General features: G+C 35.7%; 1 protein-coding gene across 2 annotated transcripts; it reads left to right on the top strand.

Annotated features, from left to right (window-relative positions):
* Nucleotides 1–39: 39 nt before the first annotated feature.
* Nucleotides 40–13,005, top strand: LOC110443156 (m7GpppN-mRNA hydrolase-like). 2 transcript variants are annotated; one of them, XM_021487189.1, is made up of 9 exons: nt 40–122; nt 609–760; nt 1,139–1,266; nt 3,783–3,881; nt 5,186–5,338; nt 6,501–6,610; nt 8,056–8,413; nt 9,936–10,002; nt 10,490–13,005. In XM_021487189.1, the coding sequence occupies exons 1-9, from the start codon at nt 46–48 to the stop codon at nt 10,747–10,749; spliced, it is 1,404 nt and encodes a 467-aa protein (XP_021342864.1). In that variant the 5' UTR covers nt 40–45; the 3' UTR covers nt 10,750–13,005. The 2 variants fall into 2 exon arrangements, with proteins under 2 accessions (XP_021342864.1, XP_021342865.1); XM_021487190.1 differs by having other exon boundaries at nt 46–290.
* The last annotated feature ends 10,257 nt before the right edge of the window (nt 13,006–23,262 follow it).

Genomic DNA, 23,262 nt, shown 5'->3' with positions numbered 1-23,262 from the left:
CATTCCGTCTCGAACGGCCCGTCTCGAAACTTACTATATACCAAAATGGACACAAACACAACGAAATCTACACCAACATCGGGGTTTCAAATCCCTCTTTATGTTCTTGATGATTTATGCAGGTTTAAAGTATCAGTTCCCTAATGAAATAACATTAAGGAAACTATCCAGCTATCTTGAAAAAGCATATTAGACGAAAGTTCTCGAGTCTTAACATTTTACTTGTCTTTTTAAGGGGAGGGGGGGTATAAACTGATAGAGACTTATCCGTCTAGAATGATGATATCGGGGTAGGAACATCTTTTCAGCCTTTGACTCTATACGCAGACATGTCTGTACATCAATGTGTCTTCAGTTACGTTTTTACCCACTACCTTAACACGAGGATGTGTTGAAATTCAGAACATCTGAGTTTATTTAGCCCCGAGTTTCCTCTGGCCCCGACACCAGACTTAGACATTTTGACAGATAGCTGTCCCACACCAGATATCTATTTGTCAAAATATCTAAGTTTGGTAATTCAGAGCCAGAGGAAACGGAAACTCCGGCAAGAATTTATTTTTATCATGATTTTTAATATATAACGTTATGTACTTTGCTGTTTACAGTCGCTTCATAATCAACATTCCTGATGAAGAACGACAGGATCTCATCAGGATATTCTTCCAGATAGAGCTGGCACACTGGTTTTACCTGGATTTCTATTGTGCTGAAAATCAGGAACTCAGATCATGTGGAATAAAAGACTTTTCTGCACAAGATATCCTTTCAAACAGTGAATTTTATAGTTATTAAATAATTAGTTTATAAACTAAGAGCCTCCAAGAGCAAATAAAATGTACACTGCATATTGGTTGTACAACACATCATTTATCCTACTCTTCCAGGGGGTGCTCTTACATGGGATGGACTCTATAGACAGGGAAAAAATAAAACTGCATATACACAGTAGTTTTAAATAATCATATATACTATAATGCTATTTTTATCTAAGGACAATAATACTTACAGAGGTATGTGTAACAAATTCAGCATATAACTGAATAATTGCTGAAATGTTGGGTGTGTGTGCATATACTTTGCATGTATTGCCGCCTTTGATTATACAGGTTCTTATGTGTTTCCTTAGCTGTTTTACTGTTCAAGCATTGTCCATTTCTGAGTGGTCATGCAGGTGAGGTGGACAAGATTCTGGAAAATTGGCGCTCCTATAAGATGAGTGTTCCTACTTATGGTGCTATCATGCTGGACCCAGAATTGAAATATGTGAGTGTTTAAAAGGAGGGGAAATAATTTAAAATGACCAGATGGGGATTTAAACCTAGGACTTAAAACTTTGAACAAATACTCTAAACAATTGAGCTTCCTGGTCACCTGCAGTCACCTTGCTCAGCTGTATTCTAAATCACTGCTGAAGATTTCACTATATTTACCATCATATGGCATTGCCACTATATAACTCTATGAAATTTAGTTGGCATTCATGTAGGCTATGAATGCCATAGACTGGTTGTTGACGTCATCATTATTATGACATCATAATTGTTACATTAGATACCACTGACCCTCCCCGGGCGAAGGCTGTTATATTCATTGAACAGGCATAAACGATACATACATTATTTGAAGTGATTGCTGAATAATAATATGTGTAATATTTTTTTTATGAGAGCAACAGATTCCAAAAATGGTGAATGTAAGTATTGAACTGCTTTCAGTTGGCATTCATTGGGAATATCAATCCCAATTGGACAAAAGCAAATCCAGCATGAAGCACTTAACGAGCTTCATTAAATTTGGCTTTGTCCAATTGGCATTCATATTGCCTATGAATGCCAATTGAAAGAAGTTTGATGCTTGAATATTTACCATCTGGATTCAGGTATCTCCTTGCATAGCACACACATACTTTGTACAAACATTACTTGAAACAAGGGTTGTTAAAAGGCACCACAAAACAGGATAACAAAGATGTATACATATTTACCAAGTTCGGGTTTGGATCTGAACTTGGGACCTCCAAACTCAAAGCAGGTGCTCATACCAGTTTAGTTACCTACATTGTAGTCATTGCTAATCTCCTGGCCCAGTCCTGCCATACCAGTTTAGTAACCTGGTCACTGCTAATCTCCTGACCCAGTCCTGCTCATACCAGTTTAGTTACCTGGTCACTGCTAATCTCCTGACCCAGTCCAGCTCATACCAGTTTAGTTGCCTGGTCACTGCTAATCTCCTGGCCCAGTCCTGCTCATACCAGTTTAGTTGCCTGGTCACTGCTAATCTCCGGGCCCAGTCCTGCTCATACCAGTTTAGTTACCAGCTGGTCACCGCTAATCTCCTGACCCAGTTCTGCTCATACCAGTTGAGTAACCTGGTCACTGCTAATCTCCTGGCCCGGTCCTGCTCATACCAGTTTAGTTACCAGCTGGTCACCGCTAATCTCCTGACCCAGTTCTGCTCATACCAGTTTAGTAACCTGGTCACTGCTAATCTCCTGACCCAGTCCAGCTAATACAAGTTTAGTTGCCTGGTCACTGCTAATCTCCTGGCCCAGTCCTGCTCATACCTGTTTAGTTACCTGGTCACTGCTAATCTCCTGACCCAGTCCGGCTCATACCAGTTTAGTTGCCTGGTCACTGCTAATCTCCTGGCCCAGTCCTGCTTATACCAGTTTAGTTACCTGGTCACTGCTTATCTCCTGGCCCAGTCCTGCTCATACCAGTTTAGTTACCAGCTGGTCACTGCTAATCTCCTGACCCAGTACTGCTCATACCAGTTTAGTAACCTGGTCACTGCTAATATCCTGACCCAGTCATGCTCATACCAGTTTAGTTACCTGGTCACTGCTAATCTCATGGCCCAGTCCTGCTCATACCTGTTTAGTTACCTGGTCACTGCTAATCTCCAGGCCCAGTCCTGCTCATACCAGTTTAGTCATACCTGGTCACTGCTAATCTCCTGGTCCAGTCCTGCTTATACCAGTTTAGTAACCTGGTCACTGCTTATCTCCTGGCCCAGTCCTGCTCATACCAGTTTAGTTACCTGGTCACTGCTAATCTCCTGGCCCAGTCCTGCTTCAAGTTTATTCATCCAAGTTGAACTTCATTCTACATGTTCATTGTTATAAATTTATCAAGTTGCCAGCTTTAGATAAAAACAAAAACTGTTACAATAGACTTCAATGTTATCAATGTCTTTGATTTCCACAGAATATTCTGAAAGAACCATTTAATTATGCTTCATCTTTTGAAACAGTATACTTGATAAAAAAATATTTAATAAGTAACAGAAACAATTTAGTTTAGTGGGAACATTTATATGAAGAAAAAAGACTTGTGAAAGCTAAGTAGCATGGTAACTGGAACAGATAAGAGTACATGTATAAAGGCTAGCTAAGGGGTCATAATGCTAAAACGGATAGGGTTCCTATATGTTATTTTAATCTTGTTTGGATTTATTTCAGTAGATTCCCAAACATGTTATTATACAGTAATATTTTATGGTTGTGCGGATAACTTTATGTATAGGTGTCTGTTAGCTGTAATTCTCTGTTAGTGCTTTTAGATTTTCACATTTTGAGTGATTTTTTTTTTATATATATATATTATGAGGTCCTTTTAGTACTAGGATTTTGGACCAAGAGTAGCTGGGGTTTCCCTAAAGGCAAAGTAATATTTTATTGTTATGTGGGTAATGAGTGTCTGTTATATAAAATTAGCTGTAATTCTCTGTTAGTGCTTTCAGATTTTCACAAATCGATTTTTTTCTATATATATTACTAGGTCCTTTTAGTACAAGGGTTTTGGACCAAGAGTAGCTGGGGTTTCCCTAAAGGCAAAGTAAATGAAGAGGAATCCCCCCATGATTGTGCTGTGAGAGAGGTAAGTCATTCTATGAGTATCATTATTTTCTCTTACCCTTGACAGGTGTATCCACACTTTTACCAGTGTGAGATATATATCCTTGTCTCACCCTAGGGTTGAGACAGGGGGATTCTTATATTCGTAACAACGGTATGACGTCAGGTCAACAATACAATGACGTCACGCCTGTCATGCTATCATATCATTACATTATGTATATGATACATAATGGGTGAACAGGGTAAGAGAAAAAGAATCATTCACCCCCTTGAGGGTGAGATAGGGGTATCTCAACCCTCGGAGAAAGATTCTTAAGTTGCCAAACACTCGACAAAGCCTCGTGTTTGACAACTTAAGAATCTTCCCCCTTGGGTTGAGATTCCCCTAGCTCACCCCCAAGGGAGTGAGATATTCTATTAATCATGAATTAAACCCAATGGATAGCCGACACATGATTGCCAAGCTTTAGTATCTGGTGGTCTTATAAGTCCCCCACCGGTTCCCAGGGTAGGGGGACTATAGGTTTCCACTGTCTGTCCGTCTGAGAAGCTTGTCTGGAATATATCTTCTATACTGTTTCACCTGAAGTATCAAGATTTTGTGTACAAGGACATCTTGGGATGGCATAGTGCAAGAAGAAGATCCCTATGACCTCACTGTGACGTATGACTTGATCTTTAACCTTTACTTTTGAAGTGTACTGTTTGTTAAATTTAGAAATCATTACCAGTGGCAGTGGGTGACTATGGATTGCCTTGCAATACTTTGCCTAGTTGCACGACAATGATGAAACATTTGTTGACATTTCTTTCTCTACTGAACTTCAATAAATATGGATGGGCTTATTACCAGGCATTGTCCTATTGCAGGATGAATTCAGTAATGCAAAATTTAGATAACATGCAAATTAACTCTACAAAATATGCACATGTACAAATCTGTTTATACTGCCACCACTTGTGTAGCAAAATACAGGCATTATAGAGAGAATCTTTAACATTTCTTTAATAAAATACAGAATAATCTGGAAGTCCTGGCTGCAAGTGCTGTGTCATTATATTGAAGTTTTACTGTATTAGATCTAAATCTATAAACTACCCACCACCTACAGGCTTAAAAGCCTGTACCAAAACCCTCCTGAAAGTTGGCAAGACCAATATTAATATCATGGACAAATTAAACCAATATTTTTATCAACTGTGGTCTAATATTTCTTTTTGTTCAAATGAAAAGTTCCATGTCTTATCTACATGTACTTGTAAGTGTCTTATTGTGCAATAAATTCTCATGTAATGAAGATACCTTGATCACCTTCGTCACAGGTCGAGGAGGAAACTGGATTTGATATAGTCACACTGATAGACAAGAATGCATTTCTAGAGAACCACTTCAATGACCAGCTGACACGTTTGTATATCGTTCCGGGGGTCCCACTCAGCACAAAGTTCCAGCCAAAGACACGGAAGGAAATCAAGGTGTGAACTACATTTATAACTGATTCTAAGAGGATTGAGTGAGAAAATATAAAATCATAATACTGTATATATTTACTTGTATAATGTATATGATAAAACATATTGAATGAGTTAATTATACTTGGTCTACAGTAACGCTTCTTCCACTTTTTACAGGTCGTCCCCAGCTTTGCTATATGGAAAGATTAACCTGTCTTTATGTACCTAGGGGAAAAGACAGTTTACATATATTCTGAAGCATTACTGCTGCTTCATCTCTTTATAATACAGCATAACCATTGTGTGATGGGGAAGGGGGGGGGGGGGATATCAACGCTCTAATAACCTTGTGCTAAACCTCTAAAATCTTGCCATGGGGATGCGATATGGCTGTCCACATTGATCATACAGGAGTGATACTGTAAAATCATAAATTTTCGTGGGACATTAAATTTCGTTTATTTCGTGGATAAGAAAAATCCACAAAATTAAATGCCCACGAAAACATAAATTTGGTATGATATAGATAGGAGAAAATCAAAAATCAGTGAAATATAATGTCCTTGAAACAGGCTAGTATATGAAAACCACGAAATTTTCACCCCATGAAAATAACTGATTCTACAGTAGATTCCATTATTCTCACTGTTAAAAGTTATAATGTTATAACATAATTTTGGTCAACCATCAGTGATTCTTCACATGGTGGGCTGTTCAAATAAACTTTTGTCCTTATTTAAACAATTCTTGCACACAATATTTCTCAAGAGGCCTTGAGCAGAAATTTCTCAAATTTTACAAATAGGTTCTCCTTAGTTGGCAGTTGTGCATGTTCAATTTTGTGACTTGCCAGAAGAACAAGAAGGCAGCTTTTTGTCCCTTTTTTCTCAAATAAATGCATTGGTTGAAACACCGGAAGAATGTTACAGCAATGTTGTTTCAGTTAAAACTGATGATTTTAGCAAATCTGCAAGAATTAAGGACCACAAACCAATTACTTTACCAGTGGATTATTTATAAACAACCCTGTGAGTTTAATGGGTTTTTTAAAAATATTATACTTTTCACTTTCTATTATGATACAATGTACATTGCATTCCTCTCATAAAAGACCAGATAAAAATGTACAAGAAAAGAAATCTCAGCCACTTATTTTTAATTGAGCTGTTGAATTGATTTCCAGAGTCTGCAGTGGTTCCCTATCGAAGCTCTCCCAGCACACAAACATGACCAGACCCCGAAGCAACTAGGCTATAATCCAAATAACTTTTTCATGGTCATTCCATTTATTAAGTAAGTACAGAATATGATAGTTTTAGGATGGGTTTAGAAACAAGAAACTCTCAATCAATCGTCACAGTTTAAAACTGTCTTTAAGTTACTTAACCAGAATTCAATGGGGGGAAATTTCCTTTACGTTAATTGATAAAGCAGTTGTCCAGTAATCTGTAGTGCCTGGTACAACTCCGGGATCCTAGCAGATTTAGATTGAGATTCACTTGGAGAAAGTTACTTCAGTTACACAATGATCAACTATTTATGACAGCTCACATTCTATGTTAACTCAATATCACAAGTCAATATTGTGGGAAATTGGAGTATAAGACTGAATGAATTAAAATTCAGTCTTACATGTACTGGTATCTTTGGGGGATTTCTTTTTCTTTTTCATTTTTGTTGAATACAAAAAATATAGTTGTTTTTACGATAATTAATTAGGATGATACATTATCAATCAAAATTCTCCTACATGTATATGTTCTATAGGTCAACGTGATAGATTGTTCAACAAGCTTTTTTTCTGATTGGCCTGAAAGGACTTTCGTAAGATACATGTCTATTGTACATGTATGTAGCAATCACGCAAGATATACAACACATATCCTGTTTGTCTATTGACATTTCTTTGCCCAGATGCTAACTTCTTAATGAATTGGTATAAGTCTCAAACTTGGTATATAGGTTGAAAAGATATAGTTGTTTTAAAATAATGAGCATGGTTCTTAAACGTCAAAATCACTGCTCGAAATATAATTTACTTGTCTGGATCCTAACTTAAAAACAAATGATCCTATGAAGGGTAGACGTTTGGTACAGTATGAGGGTCACCCAATGCATGCATATATGAAAGTACAATTTGCTGATTTCCCTATTACTAGGAGAGACCAAACAACCATAGATAGTTAAAAAAAAATTGCTGAAAAAAAAGTATTTTCATGTGTTGAATTTATCATTATAATAAATCAGATTATTACTTGATAATATTAAAAATTGATGTCCTGTAATGTACCTTTATGTACTAATATGTTATGTATTAATGTCGGCATGATTGCTGTATACTGGGAAATTGTCGCTGGAGTGTAATTTTTGCCTGCCCTCCGTAATGATGGTGAATTTATCATTACAATAAATATAAGTAAACGACCTTATGAAAATAGTAATAAATGTGAAGGGTGAAATTAAAACTGGGCCAAAATTAGTTTTATGGTAGGAGGGGGAAACTTCCTGATATAGAGTACCATACTGTTACTTTTATACACTTCTCTAAACAGTAAATTTCAAAAAGTGAGAAAAAAAAATGTCATTCTCATTGGAGATCAAATTTCTAACATACAAGATTAGAAGTCTCAAATATTTAAAATAAAAAAAATAAAAACTTACTTTTAGTGACTTGATTCCTATATGAAAGGATTGTAAAAAACTTTCCAAATAAACACAAAATGGCATTTTTCATTCAGACCTCTAAGGAAGTGGCTTGCCGGGAGACAGAACCTTTTAGATGCTGATCTAAGTGAGCACACTCAGCACAGTAATTCCAATCAACACAAACAAATAAAGGGTGGCATCGGGCCAAATGAAGCGCGACACCATCGTGAGAAACAGAAACAAAAACTACAACAGTTCTTTGCACAGCAAAACCAGCAGGAATATCAGGATTACCTACAGCTCAATGAAAACGATTCTAAGTCCAGAACAGAGTCTGTTAATAAAGATCTCAAGTCTAGAACAGAATCTCCTCGCAAGGAGCCATACCACAAGGGGAGACAACTGGAGAACAGCGACCCATCACAAGGCAAAAAGGGGTACCATATTATGGTAAGGCAAAAAGGGGTGCCATATTATGGTAAAGATTTTATCTGTTTTAGTTTTGTTGCTATATTTTGTTTTGTTTGATATTGGCCTATATTTGGCATGAATTTGAAGACAACATCTGAAAGGCCATGTATTGGGTATCAATATTAATCATAATTATGTTGTACTCTTTATATAATCTATTACAGAAAATTTCATTACAAAGAATGGAATCACCAGCCAGATATCAAGTTTTGTATTAATTTGTATCAGTAATTTCGTAATAGCTGAAAATGAGATTACATGTTGGTAAGGTGGTATTTCTGACATATATATATATATATATTTATAATAAAACTGCTGCGATTTGATTGGCTTATAGATTCAGAGTGGTGCCATTTGAAGGAATTATCAGATTTTGACACAAAAACTGTTCTATGCAGTGTCTATGGTTTTACGTTTGGTGACCTCTAACATAGATAATTTCAATGCAATGTGACCTGTTGAATGATATTTTAAATTCGATTTGAGCTCTAATACAGGAACTTTGAACGTAGAATGTTGCTATTAATGACTTTTACATATACACAGTGAAAGTGGCTGTGAAGGCAATCCTCAAAGGCGAACTACTAGAAAACTGTCTGCCTGACAAAACCTGATTTGAATTGGAATAGATCACTTTTGCTGGGTAGCCAAATTGCTTTGGTCTAAACATTTCAGTTTGTATAATCAGTTGACATTTTATGGCCAACTAGGTTTTCGCCTTTGCTTGCCTCCAATATACTGCATAAACTATATAGGCCTCACTCCCCTCTGGTTACAATCCGAGTGTAGTTTATGGAACGGAGGGTAGATCAAGGTATGGTTTAAATCAGATTTCTCTGGTTATGAAACTTGCCTGATATGCTTTCTGACATTGTCCCCGTCTCAGGTTACATGTATATTCCTACTCGTCCAAGCCAAGCTGGTCCTGATGATGACCGCAATGAATTTCTTTTAATTAGTAAACAAATGTGTGGTGTATTTTGTGGTGATTTGAGTTCCAAAAGGAACAGAAATGGTAACATCTTCTAATGCCTATTGATTCTTCTCATGAATAAATGTTAAAATATGTTTGCCAAACTTAACATACCTCCCCATTCTTCCTATTTAGGAGGGTGTCTCCCGATTTTGGACCCTTTGTACATGTAATTCTAAAGGGTTATTCTGTCTTGTGGGGGTATATGCATCCACTGTTTTTCGGTTTTAGTTTTCAGAATGCAGAATCTCTCCCATGGAAATTTCAAAAACTTGGTTGTATGCAAACATGTTTTAACATTTATTCACGAGAACAGTTTGTTTTTATGTATTACTGTATCCTGAAGTAATCTCTGGGAGCCAACACATAATACATTGTACTAGACTTAAATAAGGGTTGGATTATCACAAAACAATAAAATAGCATTTGTTTGTGTTTCAACTGAAATGCAATAGATCATGTCAAAGGGCTTATAACCAGAAATGGTATATATTTATTGGTATTTTAAAATTACTATGTGCATTTCAGAATCGGGATGGAACGATTAGTGGATCTTCCAGAAGAAGTTTAAATCCTCAGTTTGAAAACAGTCCAGGTAATGGCATGTCCACAAGGATAGATTTATCCCACATTATCACAAACATAAATTAACTTTATGATAAACTTTACTGTACAGGTAACGTTTTACTCCTTTCCAAAGCAATTCAACAATAAGAAAAGAAATCCATCTAATGTTGTTTTATTAATAGCAGTTTGAACTTGATAACTTGTTTATGTCAAATTGGAAAAGTACTCATACAATGGATAAAAAAAACACATATGTTATGCAATTCTCATGTAATAAATTTGTCATAGTGGCAAATAATATATGACATTAGTCATTAAGAGATTGAAGTTGACGTACAAGATTCTCGTTTAGGATTTTCAATATGGGACTAGAACCTGTAAGGAAAATGAAGAGCAAAGCAGATCCAAGATATTTTTTTGTAGATCTAATAAAGATCCTTTCATTGTTGGCGCCAAGATCCTTCTGGGAACTCTTGTTTTGAAAATTATCATACAATTATTTTACATCTTTACAGGTCTAAAGCAGGGTCAGCCATATGATAGAAGCAGAGTTCCGACTTTGATATTTGACAGAACACAACCCCCTCCTAGTCTTCCAACCAAACCCCAGCATGACAGGCCCAACACGCAACATATGAACTCTCCATATGGCAAAGGACAGTTTAATCAAAAGAAACATAAATATGTCAAAATCACAGACCCTGACGGACTCGGGTCAGAGGCATGGCTAAACTTTCATTTCGACATATCAGCAATCATGTCCTGTATTCAGTGAAGTGCTTGTAATGCATAGAGCTTGCCAGGATGTTTTTCCTAACTTTAAAGTGACTTGGAATACGAGGATGTGCATCTTTTCTCTCATGAATACACAAAAGTACACAGAGTGCCATCTGTATTGACAGGTGTTTTAGGAATGTGTAAAGAAAGTTAGTATGTTGTATCTGGACAATATCAATGGCATTCTTGGTAGATTCTCACAAGTAAATTCATGTATATCAGTATCCTTAGTACGTTTTGTCAGTGTGCGAAGGAAGAGGGTGTAATTACACCGCTATAAAAGTGGAAATTTCCACCTTGTGGATATGCTTGCATTTTTAGCTTTGTGCTAACCGTTTCACCCCTAGGTAACTTTAGTAGACTCTACCATACATTGATCTGGATGAGTCCATTATGGTCTAAAGTGGTGAAAGGGTTAATTAGTGTAAAACTATCCACACTGGAATATGTATTTATAGATTATATAGATTCTAGATATATATGATATATAGATTTCAGAACCATCGCTGATGTGAAAAATTCCACAACACGATCAGTTTAAAGAATTCCAATGCAACTGTTTTGAGATGTGAACATTTCCACTTTTCAGTTTGGTAGCCCAAGTTTCCCCTCTGGCCCTGACGCCAGACTTAGACATTTTGACAGATAGTTGTCCCACACCAGACATCTATCAGTTAAGATGTCTAAGTCTGGTGTCAGGACCAGAGGAAACTTGGGCCTACAGTTTGGTAATATGTGAAGTAAGTAGGTATCTTTAATATTCTTGTTAATATGTAAAGACAGCTAATGTCTTTAAAATTCTTGTTAATATGTAAAGAAAACTAGTGTCTACGTCATTATTGTTCATGTGTAAAGAAAACTAGTGTATGACATTATGGTAAAGAAAGTTATATAAATTTGATGTATATGTCATTCCCAATCATGTGTAACAAAAACCCTTCTTTGACATTCTTGGTGATGTTTCACCAAACATGTATCTATGACACTATTGGTAATGTTTAATGAAACATGTATCTATTACATTCTTGGTAATGTTTAACGAAACACGTATCTATGACATTCTTGGTAATGTTTAATGAAACATGTATCTATGACATTCTATGTAATGTTTAACACAACATGTATAGACTATGATGTTCTTGATAATGTTTAACAAACACGTATCTTTGATGTTCTTGGTAATGTTTAACGACACACTTATCTATGACATTCTTGGTAATGTTTAACGAAACATTTATCTATGACATTCTTGGTAATGTTTAACGAAACACATATCTATGACGTTCTTGGTAATGTTTAACGAAACACATATCTATGACGTTCTTGGTAATGTTTAACGAAACACGTATCTATGACATTCTTGGTAATGTTTAACGAAACATGTATCTATGACATTCTTGGTAATGTTTAACGAAACACATATCTATGACGTTCTTGGTAATGTTTAACGAAACACGTATCTATGACATTCTTGGTAATGTTAAACGACACACGTATCTATGACATTCTTGGTAATGTTTAACGAAACACATATATATATGACATTCTTGGTAATGTTTAACGAAACACGTATATATGACATTCTTGGTAAGGTGTGAAAGAAGCTAGTTTATATGACATAATGGTAATACATAAATTAGGATGTATGAGATTCTGGTTTATTGTGTAAAGAAAGCTTGTCTTTATGTATATTACATATTAATGCATAAGGAGATTTGATATCTATGATATTGTTGGTAATGTGTGAAGAAAGTTTAAGTATGATATCTATGACATAATTATGATGATATCTAGGACATTTGAGGTTATGGAAATCAAGGAATTTTGACTTTTTTGTAAATCTGATTCAACAGATATTTTTCCCTGAAATTACAAATTAACACATTTGGAAGTCATTGTGTTTATTTAGTGCCCTTTCTTTCTCATGTAATTATTTTTGTTATAGTTTAAAAACTATTTCTGGTAAATCTACATGATATATCATAAATGTTTTCATAGATCCAGAAAGATGCTTTATTAATAAGCAGCCCCCATTACTCCAATATTTTTAAGGGCCAAGTGTGCTAATACAACAAATACAGAATATTTATCTTGCATTAAATACTGTTTATATTTTTTACTGAACACTTCCATTTATTATCACAGAATGATACGAAAATGTGCCTCACAAAGGAAGTAATGTTATTGTGACTAGACGTTATCATACAGACAAAAGATTATTTAATTTTGCAGGAATAAAAATAATCTCAAAGTTGTTGATCTGATATCGTGTTTATGCTGGTGTTCAACTGACAGTGTGAGTTTGTATACATAAGTTCTTGCATGTCCAAGTATTGCTTCTGATAGCTATCTCAAAATATAATCCTAAACATTCCGAAAATGGTACAGAATAACACACTTACCCTTAAAACAAAGATTTGTATGAAGTACAATTTATATAAAAAAAAAGTATTATCACAGAAAATCGAACTCCAAACTAGAGAAACTGTGACCAAGATAACGAAGACATGCCCCCGCTAGGGCTTACGAGGTTTCCGGAGCAGTAATCAAAGTTTCATGGGCCATAAATTCAGGAAAATATTCTATTTTTCGCAGTCAGCCAGCCACTGTTTGTGTTCAAATAAATGACCTTGACTTATATCCAAGGTCACAGGGGTCAAATATGTTAAAAACATTTAAACAACTTCTTCTGAAAAACCAAGAGGCCTAGGGTGATAATATTTGGCCAGTTACATGCTGGGATGAAGGGCTGCCAGGATTTTTCAAATAAATGACCTTGACTTATATTCAAGGTCACAGAGGGCAAATATGTTTTAAACATTTAAACAACTTCTTCTGAATAACCAATAGGCCCAGGGTGATGATATTTGGCTAGTAGCATGCTGGGATGACGGGCTATAAAGTTTGTTCAAATGAATGACCTTCATCTTTGATCAAGGTCACAGGGTCAAATATGTTCTGAATAACCAAGAGGCCTAGGATAATGCCAGAAACATGCTGGGATGAAGGACTACCAAGTTAAAATGAATGACCTTGACATATATATTTTAAGGTCACAGGGGTCAAATATGTTTAAAACCATTGAATGACTTCTTCTTAATAAGCAAAAGACCAAGGGTGATGATATTTGGCCATTAACATGATGGGATGAAGGACTACCAAGTGAATGACCTTTGCCCATATTCAAGGTCATAGTGGTCAATATATGTTTAAATCTTAAAAATGTATAACCAAAAGGTCCAGGGCAATGATATTTTTCCAGAAGCATGCTGGGTTGGAAGACTATAAACTCTGTTCAACCTAATATACTAATGTCCTTGTTCGACATTCAAGGTCACAGGTGTCATATGTTTAAATCTTTTAATAGGTTCTTATGAATGAAACACTGAAATTTTGCCTGTAGCTGTATTGAAGTCCACTTTTAAGATTACAAGTGAAAGATTAATACCAGGTGAGCGATGCAGGCCCATTGTGCCTCTTGTTTTAATATTAATGAGGTTGACGTTAGCAGCGTGCCAAGATTCGTCGTGTGATTAGCTGGAAGTGAAGCCATTTTTTTGCTAAACCAACCAACACTGCATGTTTCAGCACGCGCTGACCTCATTAATATTAAAAAAAAGTGGCAGGTTGACTGCGAAAAACTTTGAAACACTGAAATGGCGTGTGTTTTTTGAGGAAACAGGAGGTTTTTGAAAGACAAATTATCCATCTTTCCAGAGGTACTAAGCATTTTCCCGTAGATCAACTACCAATGTTGATTTTGATGCAAGAAAGTTAGTTGAGGTAGACATTTCAACATCGAAAGCTTTCCTCTTCTCGTATATCATCACATATGTAGTCTATAAGGGGTGTCATTTTTATGGAAAGTGGATCTAAACTCCTAAAACATATGATATTTGGATCTGAGCATCTTAGTTTAGGTCCAAATACAGCTGTAACAAATGCTCAGGTCCCTGTGGTCTGTTCATGTACATTTTCAATTAGAAATCCAATATGGCCGCCACAGTCGCCATTTTGAAAAACTATTTCAAACTTAAAGTCAAGTTCTGCTGGGCCGATTGAACTGAAAGTTGGTAGAAATGATCGATTCATGGTCCTGACAATTTTTTTTTCTTTTTTTCGGGTCGATCAGAAATCCAATATGGCTGCTACGGCCGCCATTTTGAAAAACTATTTCAAACCTAAAGTCAAGTTCTGCTAGGCCAATTGAACTGAAACTTTGTAGGAATGATCGACTCATGGTCCTGACAAAGTATTGTTATTTTTTGGGTCGATGTCCATCGTCCGTCGTCCGTTAACATTTTACATTTTCAACTTAAGCTGAAATTCTGGCAAAGGGATTTCTTTAATATTTCATGGGAAGGTTACTGACATCTCCCTGACCAAGTGTTGTTATTTTTTGGGTCGATCAGAAATCCAGTATGGCCGCCATGGCCGCCATTTTGAAAAACTATTCAAACTTAAAGTCAAGTTCTGCTAGGCCGATTGAACTGAAAGTTGGTAGGAATGATCGACTCATGGTCCTGACAAAGTGTTGTTATTTTTCGGGTCGATCAGAAATCCAATATGGCCACCACGGCCGCCATTTTGACAAACTATTCAAACTTAAAGTCAAGTTCTGCTAGGCCGATTGAACTGAAACTTTGTAGGAATGATCGATTCATGTTCCTGACAAAGTGTTGTTATTTTTCGTCTCAATCAGAAATCCAACATGGCCAGCACGGCCGCCATTTAAAGTCAAGTTGTACTTGGCCGATTGAACTGAAACTTTGTAGGAATGATCGACTCGTGGTCCTGACAAAGTTTTGTTATTTTTTCGGGTCGATCAGAAATACAATTTAGCTGCCATGGCCGCTATTTTGAAAATACCTATTTCAAACTTAAAAGCAAGTTCTAATAGGCCAATCTAACTGAAAATCGGTCTAGGAATGATCAGCTCATGGTCGTGACAAACTTAAGTTAACGTTATACTTAACAGTTTTTTACTCAAATTGGTACATATTTCAACAACAAAAATAAATACTGTAGGACTCGGGTGACCGTTAAGGCCCATGGGCCTCTTGTTGCATCAAGTGACAAATGTTTGCGCGCGCAAAAAAAAAGGATTATCTATAGGTCACCTTGCTTGTCAAAGGCTTATGATGGACAATGACGTAGACACGAAACAGACTTTCGTTACTTTTACAAAGATTTTCGTTACATTTAGATTTCGTAAAACAAGCAACTGCTGGCCGCGACGTCCAGCCTTCGTAAATTATATTTTCCAACATTTTCTTTCCCTCGTCATACATTTTAATATTCCAACATAATATAACGCACATACGTTGACTGTTTCTTACACAATCTTACTTTGAAAGGCAAAGCATGAAGTATGAATTAAGTATGCATATAAGTTTGGATCAAAATCATACAGATGAAAAAATAAAAACAGACAAGAGAAAAAAAAACTTTCATAAAGCCAATGAAGATAATACGATAGTGGACGCTAAGATGAACCCGCTGTGATCTTGTATTTTTTAATTCATACTTTTACACCCAATTTATTATTTTGCAGCCAAAGACCTTACTTTTGCTATACCTAAATTTTGGGAACAGGTACCCGTATTCGTTTGTCCGTGGTTGTACATGTTGATCCATTTCGGGACTGATCACAGAACAAGATGGCTGCATGACGGCCGCCGTGGATTCTTAGTTGCAGTTTGTTATCTCTATTTCTTATAAAGTATTGAAATTAAATTTCTTATAATTCACAAATAGGTTACCTTATTCTTATGGCGTGCAAGAACAAACCGACCACAGGACAACCATCTTGGATTTCAAAAGTTGAAGTTTGTTATCGATTTATACTCTTTAGCGGAAAATGCTGTAGCGGAGATGTACTACTCTTCGATGCTCAGTTTGACGCTTAAGCTTCCTTTCGGTACATTGTTGTGCATGTTCAGACCTACAGATGTATGATACAAAAATAATCAGGTAGCGAGGATGTTTAGTTATCACAGTTGGTCAAATGAATAACATTAGTCTTCATTCATTGTCAAAGGAGTCAAATGTATTAAAATATCTCTATACGTTCTCAACTTCCAGAATGCTTTGGGTTATGATATTTGACCAGTATAGGTAGTTGGGATGGAGGGTTATCGAAGTTGCTCAAAGGAATAAACATGAACTCCATTCAGAACAGCAAAACTCAGATATGTTAAAATCTGTAAATGACTTTCATTTAAGATAACAGTTTTAAAACATTCAATTTTAAGCTCACCTGTCACGAAGTACCAGGCTAGCGAGCCAAGGAGGGGGAAGTACGACACATTTTCCTTAAATAAAACAGACATTGCCATACTTTCAATGTCAAAGGGGTTAAATAAGTAAAAATATATGATGAAGAAAACAACTCTTTAAACGACTTCTCCTGAATAACCAAAACGGCTAAGGCTGATGATATTTGCCCAGTAGGTATTTATATATAACTTAACTGGAGTGCTATAAAACCTTACCTTATAAGGGCGAATATATTTATATACATATGAATAATTTTCGACAATTCGTCTGATGTATCTTTCCAAGGAGATTGTTATTCAAAGAAAAAAATGTCAACGAATGATTGATCATTTTTAATTTATGCACTTTTAAACACCAGGTAGATGGATGGTAAAAAGTTTATTTGAAAGCAAAAAGCAGAACTTTTTACAAAAAGACAAACCAAGCAACGTTCAATCTTGTTGTCGCCTTGCCACGCCATGCCACTTTTGTGCCTACCGAATCATCTATGACGATTGATTATCAATGGGAAGCGTCACCAGTACATCGCTCTGGAATCAGCTCCCCTGACTTGCTGAAAACGGTTCAGGTTAGTAGCTGAAGTGTAGCAGTCGTGGTACCACAAAGTTCCATGGCTATTAGTGACCTCGCTGTCGTACGTGGCAAAGGAGTGTCCATTACTGCTGTTTATGGCATCAACTAAACAGGGACAAATCCTACAAAAAGGAATTATCATTGTATTAATAAGGGTTTTTTGTTGATCAAATTATATGTTATAGATACAGGAATTCGTATTCGAAATGAAGGCCTATATATGGGCACCTTTCATTCATTATAGATGAATTTGTTGGTATCATATGATATAGGTACATGGGGTAGTATGTTTTAATAGAAGATAATCGGGTACAGAAACTGATGTATTAAGGACAAACGATACAACAGAAACGTTGCCGAAACCCCCTTCATATGAAGTCTGTCAGATTTTCGTCGGCCTTCTTGAATTTTGAGTACTCGTCATACCCCCTTGTCCCACACCAGGCCTCGATTTCCATACGTAGGATTCTTGGGGTGCTTGTCAAAAGACGGATAATGTCATAACCTTTGAAAACGAATTGTTTGAAAATCTAATAATCAATTAATTAACTTATTCGCTGAAATAAATGCAGTAAATAAAGACTCTTACCTTTAGAAAAGAACACTGTTGCCATGGACACGTCAGCGTCCTTCCCCTCACCAATCAAATGGGAATAAGTATCACACCTTTTGTCGACCTCTGTGTACGAGAAAGACAGACAGACATCCTTTCTGCACTGCACTGCACACGCGATATGGCTCGGGATTCCGGTTTTTGAATTGAGACGATAATTGATTAGATTCTGCGTTTCTACGTGCATAATTCTGGAAAATATGTCACATTTCCTTAAATCAGTTGCTTTTATGCTTATCGAAAGTAATACAAAACATAGAACATTCATGTTCATTGTACTGTGTGATGTACCATGTAGAACCAGCTGATGCTAAACTGATGTCCCCGACACCTTACATCATACGTTATTGTAACACTGTATACTATTGATATCATCTCTGTTACATAATTAACCATTGATATTTGAACAGATATTGATTTTGGAATACAAGAAGGAGGACGGTCACATAAAATGAATAGAAATTTCCAGTTGGTCCTGATATATATGAGTAGCATTTCTTTGAAGTAACAGAATGACAGAATTTAAACAGAATTTCTAAATGGTTGTCATTTTCAAATCGATCGAGTTAGAGTCTGTGTTCGGGAGGAGAGCTATCAAACTGCTCGTGTTTAAAGGTGTCAATATTAAAGTTAGATACATTGTCATTCAGATGTTGTTTGAGAAACAAGCGCAGAGCCTGGTAACAGAGACGTTTGTCTGATGCAAGACAAGGTTTTATATTCCTTACATAAAATGTTATTGCAGTAAAATCAAACGCGATTCATTTTAAATTTCGGAAGCTAGTTAAAATTTAGACGTTGCTGCTTCGGAAAGACGTTGAGAGACTAAGAACCAATAATAGCAACAATGAGAAAGTGTTTATTAAATAAATATTAAAATAGATACATTTGTATGTAAGAAAGGCGACAAAACCCGTACCAAAACGGATATCGCTTATACCATTAACTGAATTAAATAAGATATCTCAAATCTCATGAGATATCAAGAACGTAATTTCATGTATCAATTTTACAGTTTTTGTATAGTGTGTACGGACAGCCCGACTGACACCATGATTGCTACAATGGCCCTAATACTGGCCCAAAGTAAACTGATCAAGCCACAGAAATAATCATTATAATGTGTCTACTATGGCACGGTTTATTAAATTATTCCAGCATTTCTGAAAGAGGGGGACATTTTGCGAATAGCATAATATGGAGATGTCTTCCGTTTAATAATTTTGCTTATGGATTCTAGGTTTCTATAATTTTAGATTCAGATAAATATTTTTGACTCTTTTGACCTTGAATGAAAATCAATGTAATTTGTTTTAATATCGTTTACAGTCCACCATCCCTGCCACTTACTGATTAAGTATCATGTCCTAGGTCTTGCAGAAGTTGTTTAAAATTTTAACATTTTTAACCACTGACAACTTAAATCAAGGTCAGGTCAATTTATTGATACTTTGATAGCCATCCATATTCTTCTGGTCAAATACCACAACTCTGGACCTTATGGTTCTTAAGGAGATATTGAAAGTGTCCATTGTTAACGGCCGACAAAGGAAGACATTAGTTCACTTAAGCCTTCGGCTTATGCAAACTTAAAACGTTGTCTGTATTTGCACAGCAGACTCCTATATATTGTTCAGCAATTGACAGCCTATATTTTCTCTGTATTCACAACTTGGAAAAATGTGCCAGAAATAAATCCTGCAAATTTATTGTCTTTCTAATAGTGCGGTAGGGCCATTGAATATCACACTAATGCAAAAAAAAAAAAGAAATGCTTCAAAATCAACGGCAAAAACACAGAAATGCTATCATCGCAAAAATAACGCGTTTTACAGTATTGTCAATATTGTATTAAGAATGTCGGGATTTCCAATTATTCATTTGGGATTTTTTAAATTGTGATTTAATTAAATTGAAAACCTTTTTTTTTTTTTAGTTCTGTTCTGTGATTGAAGTACACTTGTTCTAAAGCAATACGATATTTATGGTGAAATGTTATTGTGAAGAAACGTTAAGTCAATTATCAATATTTAGATTGTCAGTCTGAATTTGAAGGTTAATTAGTCCTCTCTATGATGGTGTTGAGCTGTTCGATTATTAATCATTACCATGGCTACACTTACAGAACTGATGCAGAGCCGAATTGGGGACCTAATGTGAACATATATTCTCCGTCCCTGACTCATGTGTGATATAGAAGCAGTCGTCAGAAAAATTGTTAAACATCATACATTGATTCCTTGTATATAATAATTCCTAGCGATGTTATCCATGTAGGAGATGTACTTAATCGTGACATTAATAGTACTGTCTGTCTAAAGCAAAAGCATAATTATACAATAACATATCAACATGTGTAGTTGTTCAACTAAACATCACACAGCTAGACAAGACAGTACAAGGAGGAGGATATAGTGTCCGTATAACGGTACATTGATCTTATTGTATGTTATTGATGATTTATTCATGAATATTTCAACAGAGGTTCACCATTTCAGTCGAACTTAAACATGGGAATCTTCTATTTATTTTATGAAAGCAGAGAAAAGACCTTAAAATTGAAGTAGTGTTCGCTATCTAAGTGGTTTATTGGTATAGGAAAACATCTTTATTCGTCTGTCTCTTTTGGTTTTACAGACTAAATATCATATTCCTATTGACCAACTGAGCACCACCTGCGGTCTATCGTTCTCATGAAACTGGATTTATAACAGGGGTATTATTGTAGGGTCGACTCTAGATCTACGGTTCGTTATCATAAAACCATTCTCATGCTCAAGCATTAATTATGTGCTCAATCAAACTTTCTTATCATTTAACACGGTCAAAAAGGAAAGTGTAAATATTAAAAACGGTATACGGCTTTAGGTCTCTCAAACTTGTGTAATGTCATTGAAAAAATGAGTATTTTTGTATTTTATCATGAGAATAAGAAATTGGGCTTGAGCACGGAATACCAGTTCGAGCACGAGAACGATTTCATGAATATGGGCCGAGGTACTTAACCAATTCTTAAACACATTTTTTTAATTTTATTTACTGATAATAAGCAATAATTTAGATACAATGTAAATAACATGTACTTACATTTCATTTATCGTCTATAGTTCAAAATCAAAGACACCATAGACGCCTTTTGTCAGCCTCATATCTGGCCCTTTAACTAAATAACAAAAAACGGCCACCACAACCAAACTGTATAGAACCAAAACATTTCCTTTCCTCGGAAGTAACTATCAGTTTCTCCTAATTTTGTGAAGATTCATAAGTCGCTGATCTGTAGTTTCTTTCCTAAGAATGGGTTATTTAGCCAGGGTTACCTACCAGACGTTCTTCAATCTATTCTGCGGATATTAGTAATTATTTTCGTGGCTATATATGTAATTGCTGCATTTCCTATGAAATATTACAGATGCATAGTCTATAATTAGCAGTGTCTCATTGTTACCATTGGTATGTTATCTACGATACATATTTCAAATTCGGAGTCTAATTAAGTTAATGAAAGGCAGAATTCATTTCATATTATCGTAATGTTCATAGCAACCAAACACGTTTAGATGTGCGACTTAATTATCAGAGAACAGATGAAAAATCCCATTTGCCTTAGTGTTATCGATTTTGATTTCAGATTACGGTTTTGCTGACACTCTGGTATTTTCGATTTATTTATCTTTTATTATCCGAGAAGATAGCATCCACAATAACTACCCATACATAATACAAGTTTGGTATAATAAACATGTCTTTGTGGGAAGGAACAATCACAAAAATCCATAAATAATTGAAATTAACAGATGCTTCGTTCACACGTGCATAATCAATTTTAAATGAATTACAAATATCAAATCCACTAAGTTACCCACAGAATATTTCTAAAATTCATTTCTATAATAAGCGGTATATTTTACTTTTTATAAAAAAAAATCAAAAGTTCTTTCGAAACAGTGCATAACGTCTACAGTGCGATAATCCGTGTTTATCAAATGTGGATACATCGACGAAAATAAATGTCTGTGCAGATTATCAAAACAATTTTACTTGATTTCCAATGTTGGTCCGAGACAGATCATTTTGCAGAGTACTGACAATTACGCGTGTTATAAAAGGAAAGGGCCGGTTTCCAAAACGGCCCCTTCTCTGATTCAAATTTCCTGTTGGTGGTGCATTGCCCATGCCGTTGTGGTCACAAATCTATAAAGTATAAAGATTTAGGTCACTTGGTTTGTTTTTTATGGCTCCTCAAAGTTGTACCTTTCAGAAGCTGTCTAAGTGTTGATAAAATGTGCATGTTATGTAAAATATTAATGAAAATCTAATCAAATGATGGTCACCGTAAAGAATACATTCATGGCATGATTGTGACAAAAAATCATGTTTCCATCGCGCCATTTGGCTGTTTTATGGAAGAAACAATCTCAAAAATGCCATTTTCGATGATAACATTTTAGACACAAAAACTGTGTTTTTTAGAGAATACACCCTTTTATGGGCGTTGGATGCAAACCAATTTTTATCCTATTAAACAGTACGTAATATGCTATTGATGAGAGGAAAAATCATCAAAATGTAAGTGGTGGAACATTTTCAAATGTTGGGTTGAATTAGCCTATGGTTGAATTGCCGATTTTCGACTTTCTTTAGATAATTAACAAAAAAACGAGAGTATTTGCTCGGTATGTTGAGAATATGTACACAGATATGAAAAAAAGTGAGAGAAACACTTTTTCATAAAAAAAATCCAAGATGGCTACTTCACAAGTCCCCGTGGTTGAAGACATTGGCTGACAAATAGACAGAACAACAAACAAAACGTGTTCCTTATGATTTTGGTTGGTTTTCGCATTTACGGGAGTGTTCATAGCTACGGGCGATTGTATAATACCTATATTTATAAGTTTGGTTAGTCACATGGTAACGGGGATCTTTCATATCGAGCCCCAAACATACTTTCGACATATGCACTCCGTTGCCGCATGGAAAACTATTTCAAGTTTTGTCGGAATTTCTTTACCTGTGGTTGTAATGGTCGAGGGTTTTCCAGCG

Source organism: Mizuhopecten yessoensis, unplaced genomic scaffold (genome assembly GCF_002113885.1).
Source record: "Mizuhopecten yessoensis strain PY_sf001 unplaced genomic scaffold, ASM211388v2 scaffold716329, whole genome shotgun sequence".
NCBI lineage: Eukaryota > Metazoa > Mollusca > Bivalvia > Pectinida > Pectinidae > Mizuhopecten > Mizuhopecten yessoensis.
The sequence above is the reverse complement of the archived record's forward strand: the minus strand, read 5'-3'. Positions and strand labels throughout refer to the sequence as shown.

Excerpts from the sequence above, each read along its gene's own strand:
- LOC110443156 (XM_021487189.1), top strand. The coding sequence starts at position 46 with ATGGACACAAACACAACGAAATCTACACCAACATCGGGGTTTCAAATC. Across the intron at positions 123-608 it reads GTTCTTGATGATTTATGCAG|TCGCTTCATAATCAACATTC; the intron begins GTTTAAAGTATC and ends TGCTGTTTACAG. Across the intron at positions 761-1,138 it reads AAAAGACTTTTCTGCACAAG|TGTTCAAGCATTGTCCATTT; the intron begins ATATCCTTTCAA and ends TAGCTGTTTTAC.